General features: G+C 38.7%; 2 protein-coding genes across 2 annotated transcripts; one reads left to right on the top strand and one right to left on the bottom strand.

Moving 5' to 3' along the window:
• Positions 1–80: 80 nt before the first annotated feature.
• Positions 81–12112, bottom strand: cops3 (COP9 signalosome subunit 3). Its single transcript, XM_084740057.1, has 12 exons — positions 11930–12112; positions 10835–10964; positions 9401–9513; positions 8518–8567; positions 6484–6576; positions 6024–6203; positions 5704–5844; positions 2940–3113; positions 2174–2260; positions 1670–1783; positions 1458–1538; positions 81–452 (listed from the first exon to the last, which is right to left on the bottom strand). Exons 1-12 carry the CDS (start codon positions 11982–11984, stop codon positions 399–401), a joined length of 1272 nt encoding a protein of 423 aa, XP_084596183.1. The 5' UTR covers positions 11985–12112; the 3' UTR covers positions 81–398.
• A 1152-nt stretch (positions 12113–13264) lies between these two features.
• On the top strand, positions 13265–21935 carry nt5m (5',3'-nucleotidase, mitochondrial). The gene is made up of 5 exons (XM_084741400.1): positions 13265–14188; positions 16033–16133; positions 17794–17854; positions 18025–18139; positions 20941–21935. The coding sequence occupies exons 1-5, from the start codon at positions 13916–13918 to the stop codon at positions 21078–21080; spliced, it is 690 nt and encodes a 229-aa protein (XP_084597526.1). The 5' UTR covers positions 13265–13915; the 3' UTR covers positions 21081–21935.
• Positions 21936–22195: the final 260 nt, after the last annotated feature.

Below are 22195 nucleotides of genomic sequence, written 5' to 3'. Positions count from 1 at the left end.
AGATGTATCTCATATGTAATGCCCTCTTGTTACAGCCATCATGCAGCAGAACCAAAACAAACAGTGAGATTATTCACACATATGTTTGGAACAAATAAGTCCAGTTTTTATTATTGTGGTTTCTGTTAATGTAGCAGTGGCGCTCCAACCTGAACATTGATAAATAAAACACTGACAAAATTGTAATCTTTTTTCCTTTTCTGTAAGGATCTTTTGTTATCCTTAAGACACTGTGAAGAAAAGAATAACCAAATTTATCATCATTCCACACAATTAGATTTTCCTTGACCAATGTCCTTATGCAATAGAATGTTTGTTTTCCTCTTTTAAAAAAATCGAATTCATCTCGGGAAGAACGTGTTGGGTGGCTGCAGCGTTCTCTCCCTGTCCAAGGCCCCTCAGGAATAACTTGATGTTTTGCTACCAACATCGTCCTCCTGCGATCCCATACTCTGGAAAAAACAGAATTAAAGTGTCACATGTTGAGGAAGTTACCTGTTAGACAACAGACCAAACAACTGGTTTAAAAAAACGGTTCCTGCTTCACTTCTATAAAAAATGTCTGACAGTTTTGTTATCTCTTGCAACTAATCAAGAGCCTTTTTGAGGAAGCAGTTTTACAACTGAATTACCTGGATAGCGATGCTGCATATTAGTCTGATTCTTTATCAAATTCCTGACATGACAGACCTTTTTCAGTCTTGACCATTATGTAAAAGAAGTGGCAATGCTTTTTTAAAACCACTTAAATACAAATAAGAGCATGTTTTGTACAACGGTTATGTTCTCTTAAGTAATTCCAACACTAGCTAGCCATACTACTGTTGTACTGTACCGCATTAATATTCCTCAAATAATGTATTCTTTTATTTCATTCCACCACATATAAAGCATCTGAATTAGCAATAAGCTGATTGTCTGGAATGTCAAGTTAATAAGCATTGCCCAATACCTGTGCTCACAAGGCCAATAAACAAAAAATGTTGCTGCAGGCAGCCTTATCAGTGTGGCTGCTGTGGAACAATGTCAACGTTCCACTCTTTGAATTTTTGGAAGGTGCTTAAAAAGTTTCCAGTCCTGTACTATAACTCTCATCCATCCTGCTCTAAAAAATTGCCTAAATGTCGTCAGTTACCGTTGTCTTCCCTAAATGTTAACATGTTTTTTTCCCATCCTAAATTACATCAAATCTAATCTACAAGCTTTACTGCTGGCACTGGCCATTTCAAAGCCTATATCGGTCAACCACTAACCTGAATGAATAAAATAATGTTAATCTAGCACTGAGACACAAGGTACATACCAAGACATTCACATGTAAACATTTCATATGATTCCACAAAACACATCCATGCATATGTAAAAAAAAAAAAACTGAACCAAATAACAAAAAAAAAACAAAAAACAAAAAACAAAAAAACCCCCATATTTTTGTATTTGACACAACATCGTCTCACCTTCTGCACAAATTGTGGGTTTACTGTGATTTCTTGATCCATTGACTTTAGTTTCTCATCCAGCTCTATACATTTCAACATCTGGAAGGAGAAAAATGATACAGCTTCACATTAAAAGCAGTTACCACCAAACACACTATTGGGACTCATATGTAACATTATAAGACTTCGTGCAAAGCAAGACGACACTGAAAAGAGTCGGGCATCCTCACCTCTTGATCAATTTTGTGGAGCATTGCTGGGTTGTTGTATTTTTCGGGGTTGTCGTGGAAGCAGACCATGCCATCCTTTTGGTTAATGCTAGCGTAGATCTCACCATCTTCAATCTGCACAGAAGCACGAGGAGGAACATGATGGGAAATTAGTGAAGGTGAAGATTTCCAGTACTGATCAACAGTAAACAGGAATTAAATTAAAGATGAATAAACAAAATAGAAAACTGCTTCATCAGCTAAAGATCTTGCTTAAGCTTGTAAACAAACCTATAAATGGTAAGAAGGATTCAGTAAATCAGATATAATGCTGTATACTGTACAACAAAAATCTGTTTTATATAATAACATTTCATTATGTATATATTTTTATGATAGATTTATCCCCTCTTACAACCACAAATTAGCATACTTGATGTGCAGTAACTAAAACATTTACTTTCAAATATGTCGATGACATGTTACACTGGCTTTTCATGCTTTAGTCTTTGTGGACCAACTCACCATGTGTAAGACGTATTTCTCTGCCTCCTGCGGGCCTGACAGCTGCACTCGACTCGCCATGTCTTGCAAAGACAGCGTCAGGAAGGTCTGCGGGAGGCAGATAAAACAGAAACTGATATTAAAAGAGATTAGACTAAAAGGATCTGCTGGACCCATCTGTGTGGCATCATGCACGGTTACTTTTCACTCGGAACAGTCAAAATAGCTCAGAGAAGCAGCAAAGCCTTTAAGAGCCAAAAAACAAAAAACAAATCAAAGCTAGATCATGATAGTAAGATATCCAAAATACTACAGTATGTCTTGTATAATGTCTCGATATACACATTAAAGTGATATATTTCCCAGCTCTAGCCGAAGACGGCAAGCTCTTGTTTCATTTCCGTTTTGCTCAGCTTTCCAAGCCCAAGTAACAGCTGGATATCAGATGTCTGCATCTGCCTTCATTCACACACGCTTCTGGGATGTTTCCTGTCATTTTGATTAGTCACTTCTAATCACATGCAGCACCATTGTCCTAGAGGACGATTGAGACACATTTCCAGATGTCTCAGATCAGAGGTGGAAAAAAGGTCTTGTTCTCACTTGGCCAGATAAATTAAACTAAACCAGTACATGTTTAAGATCATTTTAAACCACTGCTTTAAAATATATAACTCAGGTCAGAACGGCAGTTATACAGTACAGCCCAGACCATATCCTCACCAAGTGAACAAGCCAGGATTGGAGGAAGTAAAAACATCTGGCTCACATTAATACAGTGACCCACCTTTGTTAACCTCTGGATGTTCTTCTTGTAGAGGGAGGAGAGGCACTGTTTGACCAGGCCCGTGTTGTTGTCTCGTGTGAAGGTCTCGCTGTGTTTGTTGACCAGGCTGCGCAGCTCGGCCGGGTTGTTGGTGGTGTAAACCTGAGCTAACTCATGGTATGCGTTGCTCAGGGGCTGCGGGCAGCAATAGGAGGAAAAAGAAAAGAGAAAAGAGAGAAAACAAGTCACTTAATGCAGCAGCGAATCATCAACTGCATGAGTAAATGTTCACAATGCATCCAACATGATTATTAAATCGCTTAAGTTCTCTCATTTCCTTCAGAGCTGAGTGGATATTGGCAGACGTGAGGAAGCTGTGAGGAAGCTTATTGCAAAAAAAAGTTATAAACAATAGCTCTGCTTCTAAGTGCAAATTGGAGAAGCTATAAACAGCCAGTCTAAGCTGTTTATAGCTAGTTAACTGAGCACTTTGGACTCGAGTTATAATAATGACTGATTAACTACAACAAAAACTCAACAGATTGATTGATAATGGAAACAAACACAGCTGCTGCCCTATTCGACTATTTGAAAGCTAGATAAAACAGAAAGAATATGGCACAACCTGGTGGGTGCTCGGGGGTCTAGATTTTCAAAGCAACATTATATTTAAAAGTTACATAAAACAGATGCTTGCATATTAAATTTGAAACACCACCTGGCAAAACAGTAGCAAAAACCATTGAGTAAATGAAGTTATGTGTGTATGTTAACCTGATATATATAATGTTGCTATCCTGTTACATTTTGTTATTTAAGAGGTAGAATCTGCAACTTTGTTTGCAAATGCACTTCAAAGTTGTGCTTCCCTGGTTCAACTGATCCTGACAGTTTCACAGCACAAGTAAACACGGCCACACCTCCACACAACGCCAGATTTTGTGTGAATACAGCCAAAGCGATCCTCAGTCTGCTATGCCTGTGTGTGTGTCTGTGCGTTCAAACTCTTTCTGCAGCTCTCATCAGAGAAAAGAGAGACAGAATGTGATGTAACCACTGGTCGCTACATTTTCATAGAGTTTGGATCTCAACATTTGCATGCTGTATTGGCTGGAAGCTACACACGGCAACGCCGCCAAAAAAATGCAGAAGCCCAGAAGGGTCCTGAACAGAGCAAAATATGAGAGAAAATAAGGACATCCAGACAGAGGGCTGGGTTTGTGCAGATACAGCCATCACCATACACTTCTTTTGGGTCATAAGTTAATTCTCTTAATCGTGTAAACATGGTGCTCCTGAAAATAAGTGCTTGTTTATGGTGAATTTTTCCTGCAAATATAAAGATTTAAGTATGAAAAATTACACAGCCAGCTTAAAAAGAGGAGTAACTGAGTTCTAACTGAGGGGATAGCAGGGGGACCCAATGTTTAGTCCTGAATGTTAGCTTGTTTTGAGGATGTACAAAGGTCCACCTAGCTGAAACAAATGCAGAATAATAAAACAGCCCTGCCATAAATGCCCTGCATGAACTTAAATTGTTCAGTAATGTTGAAGCTGTTTTCTATTTGATCAAATAGACCTTTTTCACAGCAGCCATTCTGACATTAAATAGTAGGGTAAACACAGGGCCGCACTCAGCCATGACAAAACATAGTAAAATGCTTTTTTAGCAGAAATGGTGTTGCATTTAAAACCTTACTGTGTATATAAGTGCACTGCACTACAATGCCTTAATGCAGCAGGGTTTATATATAAATGTTGCTGCAGATTTGATAATACTTCTGACACACCCTCTAAACAAGGGCAAACGTACCTGAAAGCCTGTTGGAGACCGTTTGAGGAAACATGTTGTTCAATGTGGAAACTGTAGCATAATGGCACACATTGTTTGTCAGACTGAACATGCCCCAGATGTTGGATGATGCTAATTACGGCTCTGTTCCTTTCAGGTCAAACAGAGTGAGGATGCTGCTATTGTGCATGTTGGTTCACTGAAAAGGACCTGCTCCACTAAATGGAACAAGGTCTTAATTGGTGTCATTATAATGGCAATAATAGCTGTGGAAAAGGTCTATTGTATGATCATTTTGGACCCTGCGGTTTGCAGTGCTGTGAACACTGCTGCATTATACAGACAGCGTACCCTCATTGATATAAACTGGTTGGACAAATTAAAAGAAATGCCTGTTAGTATAATGCAATTCAATTCAACAAAACCACAAACCACATCTTTCAAAATGACCACAGAATTGACTTAACGCCTTGCTAAAAATAAAAACTGAACATTGTAACCTTCATGAACGCAGGACTTATTGTAGAGCTGTTGTATTAGACTGCTTTAGTTTTAGCTAAGCTGTATCTAATGAGTGTATAATGCTATGAGTTTCTGCAGATTCTGTAAAGCACAAGTGAACTGAATGTGATGTTTAAAGGAGCAACATTTCTTGACTAGTTTCATCTGCTCTATCTGGTTTTGTATCAGCTGAAAATCTGGCTCCCTCACAGCCTGCGTATGTAAACGGAACGATTAGTTGATTTAACAACTGGTCAAAGGAGAAGAAATCAATTGCCAACTATTTTGATAACTGATGAATCGTCATTTGCCAGTTCCAGCTTCCTGAATTTCAGAATTTGCCGCTTTTCTTTGTCATTTATGATATGGAGTCTTTAGGTTTTGGACTCTTGGTTGGACAAAAGAAGCAATCTGCAGATGCCACTTTGAATTTTATAAACTTAACTATTAATCGTTAAAATAATCGACAGATTCATTCCATTTTTCTCTTACCTTGATGAACCTCCCTACTATCTGTGAGGTGTATTTGGGCAGCGGCTGCACTTTGCCATGGAGGATGAGTGACACCAGGATGTATTTCTTATAGGCTTCCAACATGATGTGGCTCACTGCCATGGCTGGAGTGGTTATTGCCTGACGGAGGAAAATTACAAAAACATGATCATCTGCATCTATATACCACAGAAGAAATGATATTTATTGTGTATTCCAATTCCGAAGAATTAAGGGTCACATTAGAAACCAGTTTTCAAAGAAAGCTGCTATGCCATCACACGCATGCATGTCAGTGCTCATACAGCACGGGAGAGTACCTGTTCATAAAAATACAGTGCTCTTTCGAAGTTTTTGAGGCCCGTGTAGATCATGCCACCATAGTAGTAGTAACATAAAAAGTGCTTTGCGTCGTAAGCGCCGTTCTCCTTACAGATGTCCATCATGTCCAACTCCAAGAAGGGCAGGGCGGGCTTGAAACACTTCGCTAACAAGCACAGCTGCAAGAAGACAGGTTTGTAGTGAGGATGAATAACTGGACGGTCACACTGGAAGAGAACTGTGCTGGGACTAAGCCTGTGTTTGAATTATTTAACACAATCCTTTAAATAGAATATTCAACAAAGAGGAGAAAACAACTAATATAACTGGGATAAACTTGGATACTGATTACAGAGAATACAGCTAAATAGATCACATTTTGTATTGAAATTAAAATGTGCAAGTTAAATCATGACAATTGAAGTTCACGGCTGTGGTGAGGATGAAACAGTGACTCACCTGACACAGGTCTGCATGAACTGAGGTAAGTTGGTTTGTGTTCATCTGCATTTTGTCTATTGCCTGTTTTAGGACGACAACACCCCTCAATGGCTGTCAGAGAAGCAAAAAAGATTCAGTTATTCAGCTGCAGCTTTCCTGATACATTCAAACACACTGAAAATGACCCAGGCCCGTGCCGCACTTTAAAATGCATTGAAATATTTAGATCAAGAAGGGAAAAGGGAAAACGTGCAACTCTAGGATGCTGAGACTCATAGAAGTACAAGCAATAGGATGACTCATTCTTGTCAGACAGTGTTGAAAGATAAGATTGAAATGTGCTAATTCGACAAGGACGCACAGAACAATAAAAACGATTTCACTTGCCCACAAGTTCCATTGTAAAGACACACAGTGCACAGTAGGGTTTATTCCCAGCAAAAAAGATTCCCAGGAATGCCCAAATAACATTTTTTAAATATTCAGAACTATGGGAATTTATTTAGAAAATATGTGGGCCTGTGGACATGGAACAGCTGTGTGCGTTTACTGGAGGAGCACACAGAATGCTTCTTTATTAATTGATTAACAAGCACAGTAACTTGTGGCTCTACCATCTAAATGACACTAACACAGCATGATTTCTGCCTCCAGCTTTGTGTGGAAATACTTCAAAAAGATTAAACAATAAAGATGCAAAGGGTGCGCTCTGAAAGAGGGATCTAATACATCGGAATGAAGTTCAACAAGCGATCTGCTGCCACATTTGGAATCTCAGAAAAAATACCAAGTGAAAGCCTGAACATGCAAGAACACTGGATTCAGATTCATTCTTTATCCAAAACACTTCTGGGTATAATACTGGCAGTGATGGCAGGATATGATGGATTTAACTTCAACAGTTGGCTCTGGCGAAATGCGCTTCTCACTGAAGAAAGACGGCCAAAATGTCCCCAAGAATCTGTCCGAAATCTCACACTAAGTGAGTTAGAGCTTCGCTTTTTAACTTGATAACTGACTTTATTAGGCCGACTATAAATGACATTTCAACGTGCACGGTGCCAGCCTTCTGCTGGAGATGCACAAGCAGCTTCTGAACATGAACAAAACATGGAATCTGTCTCACCTTAACAGAATAACTTTAAATTTTGTTTGTTTATAATATGAAGAATTGTAAAATATCACTGGCATGAAGCTGTTCAGACAGTGACAGATCACAATAAACGTGACATTTCATCCTCTCAGCTGCGGCAAAGGTCAAGCTGCAGGCTGCATGCACAGTTTATATTATGTTCATTATAATGGTGATTCATGTTGAAATGGTGTTGCTCTGCCTTAATGGCTATTAATAACACCACGAGTCATGTGTTTCTACTGCTAAAGTTTGGAGGAGTTGATGTAGCATGATGAGCCACTTTTTGTCAAGTTCTGTTCAGAATTTGAAGGTGTGTGCGTGAGTGTATTGGCGTATGTCAACAAGAGCACATGCCAGCACACACAGGCTGTAAGTGAATTAGGGCTCCTGAGTGAACATTATAAAGATTAACCATGGCCCTGCTTCACTACAACAGCACCCTGTCAATGAATAGACTCTATTCACATGATGATCAACTGAGCAGGTTTGATGGAAGCTGGTGGTGTGTGTCTCACAAACCAAAGACTGAACGAGGGACAAAGGGCTAAATAAGCCTCATTTGAATTCTGTATTCTCATCTGATATTTAAACTATTCAGTCTTCATTAGCAACCAAGGCGCTGCAGAGAACTGCAAAGGCTGCTGTGAGTCATGGATAAGAACAAATTGTTTTGCACAAGCACAATAGCATTAGAAACTGCACAATCTATCGCAGCTTTTCTGTGTTGTGTTTCACACAGCATTATGTTTTTATGTTTTACACACTACTTTATTGATTAAGAAAAAGATTATCAAACATCTACAATGGCGGCTGATTCATTTGGAATTTAAAAACATAAAGATTTTGAATTAAAGCTCTGTGATGAGATCTTGTTGGGCTTTCCACCTCATCTCACCTGAGTCAGAATCCAGTCTTACCTGTTTCCGCTCTACAAGGGCATTTGTCAACTGGTGGCAGAGACCAGCAACTGTGAGAGGAGAGAATAGAGAAGGGAAGGCAGGTGTTGAGATTGACGATTTAGTTATTAGTTAAGCATGAAGCACTGCTCACAAGTGTGAAAGACACATCTACTCCTCCTTGTCAAGTTCCAAGGTTTAAATGTGCCACACAACATTGTAAAGATTAATCAATTAATCAAATAGCCATCAACTATTAAATTAATCACCAGCTACCTCTATGACAGTAAAGTGAATATCTCTGGATTGTTGACAAAGTAAGACATTTGAAGACAACATCTTGGGGTTTGGAAAACAATGATCCATGTTGTTCAGCATTTTATGACATTTTAGGCATCAGCTAATTGACTAACAAACTAATTGATAACAACTAATTGATTAATCAAGTAGACAATCAACAGATTAATGGATAGTGAAAATTATGGTTATTTGCTGCTCTAGTAACAATTTTGTAATAATTTATCTAACGTTAAGACATTCACAAAAGAGGAAGGCAATTTACAATAGCATTTACTGCTGAATATACCTGACCATCACAATCTTCATTATAAATGTCATGTCATCACTGCAACTTGTTCTTACTTTTGCTTGTCACTAAAAAAACATTTTACAGCTTTTCAGTGAAGGCGGTATCTGTCATATTGCCACAACTGACTGAAGCACTTACATGAGAAAGAGTGGGCATAATTTAGATGAAGTGTGGCATAGTTAAGCTGACAACAGTGCATATTTTAGCAGAGAACATGCACTCAACAGCAAGCAAGTCTGCTCTTGATCAACTGAAAACCTGTAAAACTTAAGAACAAGCAGCAAGAAAAACAAGGTTTGTTTAGTCTGGACTTACAAGTGTCTGTTGCATATCTAATGTGCTCTCCATTGCAGGTACTGATGAAGAGCTGGACTTGGGAGAAGAGCGTCTCAAAGTCAGGGATGTTTGGCATGGAGAACTTCACGAATCTGGAACAAAAGAGTAAGAGGTTAGATCAGTTCACCCCAAAATCTGAAATACACAGAAAAATAAATCAGTAGACTCACATACTCTGTTGTGTGATAGTATTCTACATAATGGTGCTAAAGCAAAGGAAAACATCAGCATGTTTCAAAATGTGTCACCTGTCCACAAGTAGACTTGACATCAGATATAGCGAACATTTGACTTATTTTATTAAATTATATAAAAAGTAGGGCTGCAACTAACAATTATTTTCATGATCAATTAAACTGTCAATGATATTCTGGATAATTAATTAGTTGTTTGGTCCATAAAATGTCAGAAAATTGTAAAAATGCCTAGCAGTGTTTCCCAAAGCCCAAGGTGAATGTCTGTCTTGTTTTGTTGACAACCCAAACATATTCAGTTTACTGTGATAAAGGAGTAAAGAAACCAGAAAATACTCACATTGTGGAAGATGGAATCAGGATTTGGACTTTTTTTTTCTTCAAGTCATCATTGCGGCTCAACTAATTAACTAACTAACGAGTTATTTAGTCAGCTAGCAATTTATTGTGCAATCCAATTACAATTTCAAGCAGTTTCAAGCACTTTATCCGATATCCACGTGCTTTTCAAAGCTTGAAAATACTACATTAAAATTCAAGTCTTTTCAAGGATTTTCAGCACCTGTATGAACCCTGTGTTGTGAGCCGTTTGATGTAGGAACTATTTTCTTTCTACCGACCTACACCCACCCAGGGTTTGTGGTCTGTGATGCAGAGGTGAACTCAGTACATTTCGTGGTTTATTATAATAAAAAAAAACACTAATTTTGTTTGATTTTTTCCCACTTGTGAGTTTAATGTGATCTGCAATCAAACCTAACCTCTAGAACAGTGAGTGTACTATATTGGGCATTTCATGATACAACACAATTCAATGCAACAAGTAGCCTTTAGCTGCTTTGTGATTTAATCACATTTGCTATGCTATGCGCCACAGGCAGCCTATATTAAGAACAAGCATAACACAGAGAACAAGGACATGGCACCTTTTACATAACATGCAAATACTGGATCATTTATGTGATTTACTTTTTCCAACTCGACAAACATTTTTCACATATGCCCAAACTGGTAGCAAAGCTAGCCAAGCCATTTTCTCCTTAATAAATATATTTCTCTAAGGCCCATCACCCCACCCTATTCCTCACCAAAACTAAGATATGATGACACAACAATAAGAGAATCTATCAGCAGCAGACTTCAGAGTCTGCAACTGAGAGTTCTTGACTGTTGCTAACAATAACGACAGCAGCAAACCTTGAAAGAAGATGGTACTCACAGCACAGCAAGCACACCCAGGGAGTGCTCCTGGATGTCCAAGGCCCCCAGCACCGTGTCCAGGTGGGACAGATTTTTGGCCAGCAGCTCCCCACTCTTGTTGATCAGCTCGCACAGCTGAGTCATCTGGCCTGGGGAGGAACAGAGAGAAATTAACCATTTTGGACTTTCTCACATGTCCAATAGATCTTAGAAAAGAAACATATTTCACATTTTAGACAGTGTACATGGTGATGGTTCATGTAGATCAAATATTAGAAATTACTGCATTTAGGCAGGACTCTGTTTCATCATTAAATTAGGTTGTTTTAGTGAGATTTAATGTCATCAAATTTCTTATTACAAGCTGTTGCACACAACAGGGACACATGCACAAGGTTGTAACTGCACTACATTACAAAACTGAAATTATATCACAGTCCCCCATCACATTATCGTAAATGAGGAGGTTAAATTAATAATATCCACAAAATGAGAAGAGGGCATTACTTTCCACCGAAAGTATGCTAGAGGATCTCCTTCATTGTTTAAGTGATCGAATGAATAATAAAATTTCATTTTCTTGTCTACGACCGCCATAAGGCTAATCTTTATACATGTAAAAAGCAAACTGACTTACGAAATTGTTTACAATCATCGTGTTGTGGCTGAGTATTTCAGTGTAAATCGGCCGGTCAAGTGTCCTGTCAAGGCCTTGCAACAGAGGTAATGCAAGTGGGATTGACAGATGACTTTAACCAATACTATTCGAGAATTCAGTTCGCCAGCCAATCATGTGGGGCCGGGGCGGGACTACCGGTAGGCAATCCCCAGAAATAATTTTCTAGATCAAAAACAAAAAGTATGATCTAGACATTTTGTTTGACAAGATATCTAGTTCGCGAATATCCTTGGCGTCCCTGTGTACTAACGCATCTTCTGGCGATACTTTACAGAACTCTCGCAATCAGAGAAAGTCATTTTTACGGTGTGTTTACATGATAAAGCAAAAAGAGGGCTCTGACCAGTTTGGCTGCCTAGCTATCGCAAGGCATTGGTTAGCATATGCTAGCTAACTAGCTAATACTTCCCACTCGAATGAGTTTAGCAACCCTACCTTGAGCGGAGAGCTGCCGCACATTGTTCACAAACTGCTCCAAGGCTGAAGCCATTATTTCCTGGGTCCAAAGTGGAGGTAATTTGCACTGTTTTTCATTCAAACGTCAGAAACAACTCCGTCCGGACTGAGACAGGGGGCCACACAGCCGCCACTGAGGTGAAGCTATCGCGAGATCATAAGAACAGAGCAGACTGCAGCGAGACTACGAACCGACTACTGGATTCTTAAAGGGCCACACACACAATTTGTTGTAAAAGTAATTGTCATATTTTTATAATAGTACATTTATTTGGAAATTGTGACTTATTGCACTTGTAAATGTTTTAAGGGACTACAGTTGTTTTTTTATATTGTAGTGCCAGTTCTCCCCTTAAGGAAAAGAGAACACAGGAAGTGACGTACAATTTACCGGGTTTTCAACAAAGATGTTATATGAGGTAAGAGCCCCTGTCTAACTGAGTTTAAAGCATCCACTGATTAGAGACTTGGGTAAATTTCACTTTTGGCATCCATCATCCATCCATTCTTTAAACCAGTAATAACATCCAGGCTTATACAGGACCTTGGTCTTGCAGGGAAAAATGCTAAATCCCAAAGCTCTTGCTTTACGGAATTCCTTCATTTTATAGGTAACTATGGAGAAAATCAAATATATTAATGTCATGCTAACTAATTTAAATCAAATAAATAACAATAACAATAATAATAATAATCGTAATAATGATAATTATAATAAATCATTGGTGGTGTAAGACTGTAAGCCTGTTGATATAGCTTACTTTGTATTCTCATTTCTGGTCTACTTTTAACAAAATGCTACAGTGTAATGTTGCCAGTGAAGGTCTTGCATGAAAATGTCTATTTTCCTTTAATATGGACGTATATGTTGATTCATCACCTTCATACACTTGATTTACATTCTGTCATCTTTGAAAATACTTGTTGATTTTGTTTGTTTGTCAAAACGGTATTTCAATGTTATTTGCAACATTTTCACTTTATCCTTAATTTTTATACTCCTCTGATTTATTTTTTCATCTGCCTGGCCCTAATATTGAACGTTTGACTTCATTCTCAACATTTCTTCCTCTCATTCTTTCCCCATTACCTGGCATTAGTACTCTTCTGTACTAAGCGTATTAAAGATGAGCAAAAAATGGACTGTAGGATTCAAAGTGTTACATTGCTGCTTCTCAAATCTTTTAATTTGTAAAATGAATCATTTGTGAATTGCAGACATATTACTTAGTAATAATAATATATATGTGCAACAACAACAATAATAACAATAATAATAATAATAATAATAATAATAATAATAATAATAATAATAATAATAATAATAATAATAATGTCTTTTCAAATTTGCAATAGCTTATTGTAAAACTGAAGGTCCATGGCTCGCACGCATTGGCAACAACGGAGGAGTGAGACGTCTCCTTTATCTAAACTATCTTTGTTGCGTGCAATCTTGTAGTACAGTTTGTTCCTCCTGCTGCTGCTTAGCTTTTCTCCCCTTGACGCTGCAGTGCCAGTTGTTTACTACTCGCTGCAGCTCAGGTTGCCGCAACAGCCACTGTTGCAGATATTGTGGTTTTGAGAAAGGTTGTGTGGGTAGCTGCCGGGCAATTAATACACACTGACAAACGATGCAAACAGCTCCCAGTGCACTGTGTCCAGGCATGTCACATTTGACCTGCCTGCTGTTGTGCGGCTAGCCTGTCAGCTAAAGTTAGCTACCGACTGCAGCTGCCTTGCAGAGAGACAGCGGCCCACAATGATAAAGTTAAGCTAACAGTGAAACAAAACGGCATTAAAAAGACACAAAACAAGCAATGCAAAGTGCTGTAAACGACGCGGTTTAACTGCCGCAGTGTTTGGGAAAGTTTTCGACTCCCATGTGGACTTTATCCACAGTTTGCAGTCGTCGTTTGGAGAGGGTTAACGGTACCGGTGTTGACAGTTATCGGTCAAGAGTCAGCTATGTTACTGCACTGTACAACACGCCTACTCGGAAGAGGGAAAACTTTGCTCCGTGATCCGTTTAAGAGGATTTGCATAAACATGTCGTCGTCCTCTGCTTCGGGTAAGAGACTGCGGGTTCTTGTCGACATGGACGGGGTCCTGGCGGACTTCGAAGGGGGGTTCCTGAAGAAGTACCGGGCCAGGTACCCGGGCGAGCCCCACATCAGCCTGGAGGACAGGAGGGGGTTCTGGGTATCGACGCAGTACGGCCAGCTGAGGAGTGACCTGTGTGTAAGTCACATGCATGCATGTGTACAAACATTGATAAGCTGGTGAAATTCACATTTACGTTCCTGCACAGAACTAGAGCTGTTCATTCATTTTTCATTTTACTATTTTTTTTTTTTTTTTTACAGCAGCCATTCTGACATGAAGTACTGGGGTAAACCCAGGTGTTACCAGTGTTACTAATTAAGGTTCAGTTCCACTCAAGTGTTGCCTCAAAGGGACGGCTGTGCTACACTAAATGGAACAAGACCTTAATTAGTATTATTGGTAACACCTGTGTTTATTATATAAATATGACTGAGAATATATCCAATTTAGAGGCAGTGCTACAATGCCTTGTGACATGACTTAAATTTAATCAACATGCAATATTACTGGTTCATCAGAGAAACATTATTTAATGTGCACAATTATGTCTCATGTTCTTGAATTTCATTCAATATCAGGGGAGACAGAAAGCTTGAAAATGAGCCTAGCCAGTATTTTAATGGAGAAGTGTGTGAAATTTATGGGGATTTACAGGGTTCAACATTTATGAGTTTTTTTTTTTGTTTTGTTTTGTTTTTTTTTTTGCACTTGTGCAGCTGAGCAAGTGGGTCAGAAATCTGTTTGCCTGTAGTCGGGTTTTACTTTTTCCTGTATAAAGTGTTTTATTTATTAACGGTTATCAAATAACAGTAAAGACTTAAGCAGAGCTGCAACAATGAATCGATTATTAATCAGCTATTAATTTAACTGTTTAACTGGTTAATCACTTTTAGCCATTTTTCGAGAAAAAATAAATTCTCTGATTTCAGTGTCTCAAATGTGAATATTTTTTGGTTTCTTTGGTCCTCTATGACAGCAAACTGAATATTTTTGAATGGTGGACAAAAAGAGACATTTGAGAATGTCATCTTGGGATTTGGGAAATACTGATCGACATTTTTTACCATTTTCTGACATTTTGTGGACCAAACAACGATAACTGAGAAAATAATCGACAGATTAATTGATAATGAAAACAATCGCCGGTTGTCGTCGTAAACTAAAGTTAATTGTCGTGTTTAATCTAGAGCTGTAATGTCGTACAGTGTCAGAAAATAGTGAAAAATGTCCATCACAGTTTCTCAAAGTACAAGGTGATGTCTTTAAATATATCGTTTAGTCTGTCTCAAACCAAAAGAGATCAGTTTCTAAAGTAGCCCAGTGGCTCTAGATGCGGCCTTAGATGCCACTAAATCCTACACACCGATCCTTTAAAGGACAAACTGCTGAGAAAATCACAATGACCACATACTCTTATCCTATATAGTAAAAAAAGCTACTTCTGTACCAAACCATATTTTTTCTGTATTGGTTTAAGCTCACTTAGCCAAATATCTGTTCTGTAATCGCCCTCTCACAGACTGGGTAGTTGCATTTAAATCCTGATGCTGATTTGTCATCATGTGTTATGCATCACGAGTTACTCCTGGCCGTGTAGTTAAAGATAAGCCAACAGAGCCTCTTTTATTTTCACTTCTTTAAGACTTATTACTGTTATTTTCGTGGTGGCAATGGACGGAAGGCATAATACTAAATTACACAAATAAAATATGTAAAAAAAAAAAAAAAACTAAATCAAGTCAGGTCACAAAGGAAGAAATAGACCCTAAAGATGTTTTTTTCAGTCCCTGCTTTGCCATTTTTGAAGTATATCAGCTTTTCTGTCCGTTTGGTTTAGTTGACCTTGACAAAGTTGCCTTTTGGACTTCCTCCTTCAGAGCACATGTACACTCACAGGGATAGACACGCACACCTTATCAATGTACACTGACACTAAACTGTGTGTGTGTTCATTGGTGTGTTTTTTTTTTTGACTCCAGGAAAAAGCCATCAGTATCTGGGAGTCCAAGGACTTCTTCATAGAACTGGAGCCGCTGCCAGGGGGAGTGGAGGCGGTCAAGGAGATGGCCAAGATGGAAAAGTAGGTTTTAAAGATGCAGCTGACTCATCTAATATATAAACAGTTTTGACTGCTGCTGATACAAAAGTAAAATGTTATATAGACAGGTTTCTTAGCAACATTGTGTTGAAATGTGTGTGTATGAAGGGACTTTAAAACAAACCAGAATGACTGAGGGCTTCTGAGGAAGTGAACACGAGGAGTTGATTCTGTAGCTTAAACTGCGTGAATGGCAGAAATAGTGGGTGGAAAAAATGAAGTGGGAATTTGTATCTCGTGATCTTGTGAGAGCCCTGGCTTTTAATAAGGTGGTGGGTAGATGCACAGAAACTGGTGGGGGAGAAGCACTATTCTAAGATTAGACACAAGCTCACACTCTCACTGTATATTTAAATGATGTTAAATGAATATTGTAAAAAAAAAAAAATTCTTGCATATTTTTTTACATATTTTGCAATCTGATTTGGGCTACAGTGACTCAAATTGTTATTCTAAATGACTTACAACATTATGAAAAAGATCCCTACAGATATGTAGACCTTTTTTTTAAAATGGAATATCCTTTTAATTTAACCAGAAGCAGCTCTGTTCAAAGCCACCAGACTCCATTGACAAAAATAGTAAAAGTCAATGTGACTTTGGTGTTTTAAGCATTACTTCAACGTCGCGTGTTAAAATAACAATCTGAGCATGTCAGTGGCAAAAACAAGGATTTTCCCTCAAGGTTAAGTCGAAGCCTTGTTGTATCTGCAGGCTGAGGCGATCTACTGGACCAATTTACAAAATATTTTATACCTATTGGTAAAGCCAGACAGATACAAACCTTTTGTTTTTTGACAGATCAGAATGCGGAATGCATGTTTATATTCATTTATTTATTGTATTTTTTTTGTTTTATAGGCAGCATTTTGTGTGTATTTGATCTTTGTACTTATTTCTAATTAAAAATACCAGTGAAACTTTACTGTTTCAGTAACCTCATGTCATTTGTACAATAATGTTCATTGTTATTCTGTAAAATATCCTCCTTCCATTACATAGATTTGTCACAAGTGCATTTAAAGAGTAGCAACACTGGCTGCTGTGTGTGGTCAGATTTAAATATGGCAAATGTTTCATATAAATAGCTTCAGTGCAGAGCTCTCACTGTCAGTGTTATGTGTTAAAAGCTAAAGCTCGTATCTGTGACACATTAGTCCGGGCTGTGGAACCAGCCGTGTACTTTCAGTGCACTCTCTACTGTATGTGCTTTGGTGAGAGCATCCTATAGTCGCCACCTGTAGCTCATTCATCTGTAATCTGAGTCAACATGAAGGGTTGTGTTATTGCCATTTCCGGTAGCATTCTCAGAAGCACCCAACACAGTGGAATAAGATCTAAAAATAGCCTTCATAGTTATGAAACTGTGTGTTTATATTTCCTCTCCTGTTCCCATTGGGAATGAATGGGTTTCTTTAACCAGCAGTGCCTGAATGAACCTGTTTTTCTTGTCAGAGAATCTGCCATATGGTGCCATCTCATATATTTCATTCATTTTGTTTTTTTATCCCTTTGTTGTCCTGCCTGTCTCCAATCATAAAAAACCAGCATGTCTGTCAGGCATAAGCAGCTAGAATATAGAAATGTTTGTATGTTTTAAAATTTTCCACTCTTGTGCTGTTGTTTTCCTTTCTCTCCGCAGCACAGATGTCTTTATTTGCACCAGCCCTATAAAACATTACAAACACTGCCCATATGAGAAGGTAAGGTCTCTGGCAATCAATAACATCTATTCTGTCCCCTTTGTAAATTATTACCGTTTCCTTTTTCTAATTAAGTCCCATCTGTTCTGTGTGTGTGTGTGTGTGTGTGTGTGTGTGTGTGTGTGTGTGTGTGTGTGTGTGTGTGTGTGTGTGTGTGTGTGTGTGTCCAGTATGCCTGGGTAGAGAAACATTTGGGCCATGACTTTCTGGAGCAGGTCATCCTGACCAGAGACAAGACACTGGTCGCCGGAGACATCCTCATAGATGACAAACCTGACATTTTGGGTGAGGATTGTATGTGCGTTTGTTTGTGTTCTTGCATATGCAGTGATCTGCGCAGTGATGTGCTCTGTATGACCCATATAAGTTAACAACATCATCCGCGAGAAGGTGGTAATTTGTGTTTAATTATTATTAATGGCTGCTGAGGCAGGCAGCGGAGCTATCAGGCCACCAGGCTGGCAGATTTGATCAGCCATAGCTAACATTATCTCCATGAACTGACTGAAATGCCTTCTATGGCTACATACATGATATCGTGCGAAAAGACTGAGACTAAAGCTACATATCCCAGGTTAAAACTCACCCCGAATGTCTTTGGCAAACATAACACTATCTCAGGTAACGTTAAGTCCAATAATTACTCAGACTAAGTTAGCTCAGACTAAGATAGCATCCAGGACTAGCTTTCACACAGTGGGTGTGCTAACAGAAACATGATACCCTGGCAGACATGCTAATTTCAATCCTTTTTTGAGGAGGTAAGGACAGCTTGTCTCCTCTTTTGCTCCTTTTCCATACACATGTGCTGCTTGACTCAGTTTGACTCAGTACATCAGTCCAATATGGCAGAGTTTGCAGGTGTTTGAAGGTGTGTATTAAGTGATGAAGCACTTGTATTTAGTCAAGCAGCTGAAGGATGTATATACATTTTACACCCTATAAATTCTTCATAATAAAAGTAAATAAAACACAATTAGTTAATTACTTGTTCATTGGCCTTGAGATGAAGGCTTGGTTACTGCTGTTGGTAACAGCTAGTTAGCAGGACTCCACCCCTTACACTTTTTCTGATTTGACCAGGTTTTGCTGATAATAATAATTTTATTTAGTGATTTTCAACATTACAAGTTACTGCACAGACATAAAACAGAGCAAGACATGGAGGGAAAGTGTCAGTTAGCAAAGGAAGTATTGGCTGGTTGCACAGCAGATATTTTGACATGTCATACCGGAAAACTCACACGTGTATTAATGATTGCTGCATTCCACTTCTGTTGTGCATGCTGGTTCACTGTCATTGTTGCTGGGAAACTTAATGGAACTGAGCCGTAATTACTGTTATTAAGTCCACCTGTGTTTTTCCCTCTGTGACAAGTTAAAATGTCTGATGTGCAACCAGTTAATTACAGGAGTAATAACAAATATAAACATGCAAACAATAAAATGAATAAAACAGACAGACAGAAAGTAAATGACCACTGGAATCAAGAATTGAAATCAACTTTGTACAAATGTGTTTTGTACAGTGAAAAAAAGTAATTGAGTAGACCTCCAGTAAGAGCTGAGCTGCAGCACTTATGAGTTGGAGGCAGTGTAATTTTGGGGAGTGACGTGTGTACAGGGAGTGGGAGTAATCAGGCTAATAAAATGACACAACACTCCAAATCCTTTGAACGCCAAGGTCTTACTACAGCCCCACGTACACGCCTGATGTCAGACTGAATTGTCAAATCCTTACACTTCATCTTCAGAGAAAACTTCAGAGAATTAATCAGCTCAGTAGAGTGGGCAGATATGAAGGTCTGAACCCAGGCAACACTGCTTCGGTGTGTGGAGAAATCTGAATAGTCCACTATGACTGCAGTAAATCTGCAGCAACTCATTTGCCGGACCGGGTAAGTGTAAAAAAGGGTTTAAACAATGTGGTAATTGATTAATTGTGAAAGTAATTTTTCATCCAAAAATGGCAGAAAGTGCTGTTTTCAGCCTCTCAAATATGGAGATTTCTGGATTTTCTTTTGTGTATCATCAGATTAAACTGATTATCTTTGGATTTTGACAAAACATTTGAAGACATCATTCTGGGCTTCGAAGAGCTGGAATGGACATTTTTCATTATTTTCTGACATTTTCTAGATGTTGCAACCCCAGATTAAACATGACAACTAACGTTAGTCTTTGTTAGAGTAAGTAAAATTTGACTTTGAGCAAGTAGATTAACGTTGAACCCTGGCATGTGTCAAAAATGGTTATAATCACCTGTGTTTTGTTGTGTGGTGTTGCTTGCTTGCAGGGCTGCATTATTGTACTAACGCTTTGCCGTTACTCTGCACAGCTTCTGCACGTTCTTGAAAGTGCTTATTTTGTTGCTGTTATTATGGCGTCCTTTTGTCTTCTGTAAATTTTTACCATCACCATGGTTTCAAAACATCTCACCAAAGGACTTCAGCTGAAACACTGGCACACTTACAAAATGTTGAATAATGTGCATTGTCCTTATGAATAAATAAGTGAAATGAAAGCTTGAGAAACCTGCCATGTTTAATTACGGCTGCTAAGCTTGGATAAGACTGAACAATAGCTGGTCTGGGGGAGGGGTTCAGTGAACGGGAATACAATATTGCAACTTCTCTGATGTGCAGAACTGCACTGGAAGAATTTTTGTCCATTGAACTTTGATAAATAAAATCACATGCTGTTTATAATGATCACTGACCAATAAGTGGTGACATAACATAATCAAAATGTAAAGATGCCTCTAAAAATAGCATTAAAGTGAAAAACATCCAGCTTGCTTCAAAGTGCTTCAGAGATTAAAAGGAAGGGAAAAAAGCGAGGGAAAGAATTTTGAAGGAAAAATGTTGCATAATCTTGTTTGTGTAATGTTATGTGGGTGTAATTATATGCAGATATCTTCTTCAATCCCTCATTTGCACCTTTTAAGACAGCTGCCACAGTCTGTGTGCCGTTAGTCCAGATCTGCAGGGTTGTCTAAAGCGGCATTTTTTTTACGCCCTGCACTGTGAAATGCGTTTGGGTCGTGACTTACATAATGTTGGTTTCAAACATGTCTCCCTGACCAGGCGTGGAGCCCAAACCGATGTGGGAGCACATCCTGTTCACCGCCTGCCACAACAAGCACCTCTCCGTCAGCCCCTCCCAGAGACGACTCCTGTCGTGGTCGGACGACTGGAGGGCCATCCTGGACAGCAAAAGGCAGTGAGGGGGGACTCCTGCATCCACGAGCACAATGCCGACGTCACTGCTCCGGGGCGTCAAGGCTCGGAGGGATCGCTTTTCATTCAGAAGCAATGCCAGAACTCATTCTGAAAAAGAAGAACAATTATGTACAGGATGGATGTTTTGCACAAAGCAGACACTTGTTGCACTCTGTTGGGAGAAGACATTCACATGTTTGACCACACGGGGGCACTCTGAGACTGTGAGAGTGAAGTACCACCTTTCCACCAGTTTCACTGCAACAACTGGGATAACAAAACAGTTGAACACGAGGGCAAAATTAATTCAAAATGGATTCACAGTAAGTATAAAAGCTCAGACTGAACTCTTTGTCTCTTTCTTTTTGGGCTCTTATTGTGGACATTTTATTTTTGAGCCACCAGAGCGGTTTATCTCTGGGTTTCTTCATAAAAGACTCATCAGTAGTTTTAAGTGTTGCATTACAAGTCACGCACAACAACAGGGCACTCCACTACACACTAAAATTCACAAGATATAATCTCCATGAGTCGTTGGCACTGGTGTGTATGTGCAATACATAAACACGGGAAAGTGACCTGGACATACAAACGCTGTAACTTACGTCCGGTCATTATTTTACAGGTACATTCTGGGAGATTACTACAATGTGTCTTGGGTCACCGAGTACCACTGTTTAATATATGTCATGTTAAGGTTTTTAAAGAGTTAATATGATTATATTGGTGCTTTTTTACATATTTCCTGTTTCACAATGACCTATGCATCTTAGCTAATACAGAGAATACAGAGAAAAGAATACTTAGAATCGCACACACACATATGCATGTTGCCAAAACCAACACAAGAGTTTTATATATTAGATTGACAGTCACTGAAAAATGTGTGCTGAATATATAAAGAAGAAAAGATGTTAAGATTGTTTTAAAAAAAAAAAAAGTGAACATAAGATAAACTTCTAGATGTAAGAATGAACTAAACCTCAGAAAAGAGAGATGATTTCTATCGTTACATTCTTCTTGTTTTTACTTGCTCTACTTACAGCCAGGTCAGCCATTTTGAACATGCCATATTTTATTGATTTCGGTTTAAATTATGCACAATTGACCTATTGTAAAC

The sequence above is a fragment of the Lutjanus erythropterus genome, chromosome 17, assembly GCF_056507025.1.
Source record: "Lutjanus erythropterus isolate fLutEry1 chromosome 17, fLutEry1.hap2, whole genome shotgun sequence".
In the NCBI taxonomy this organism is placed as follows: Eukaryota; Metazoa; Chordata; class Actinopteri; order Lutjaniformes; family Lutjanidae; genus Lutjanus; species Lutjanus erythropterus.
This window is presented reverse-complemented; position numbering and strand designations above follow the sequence as displayed.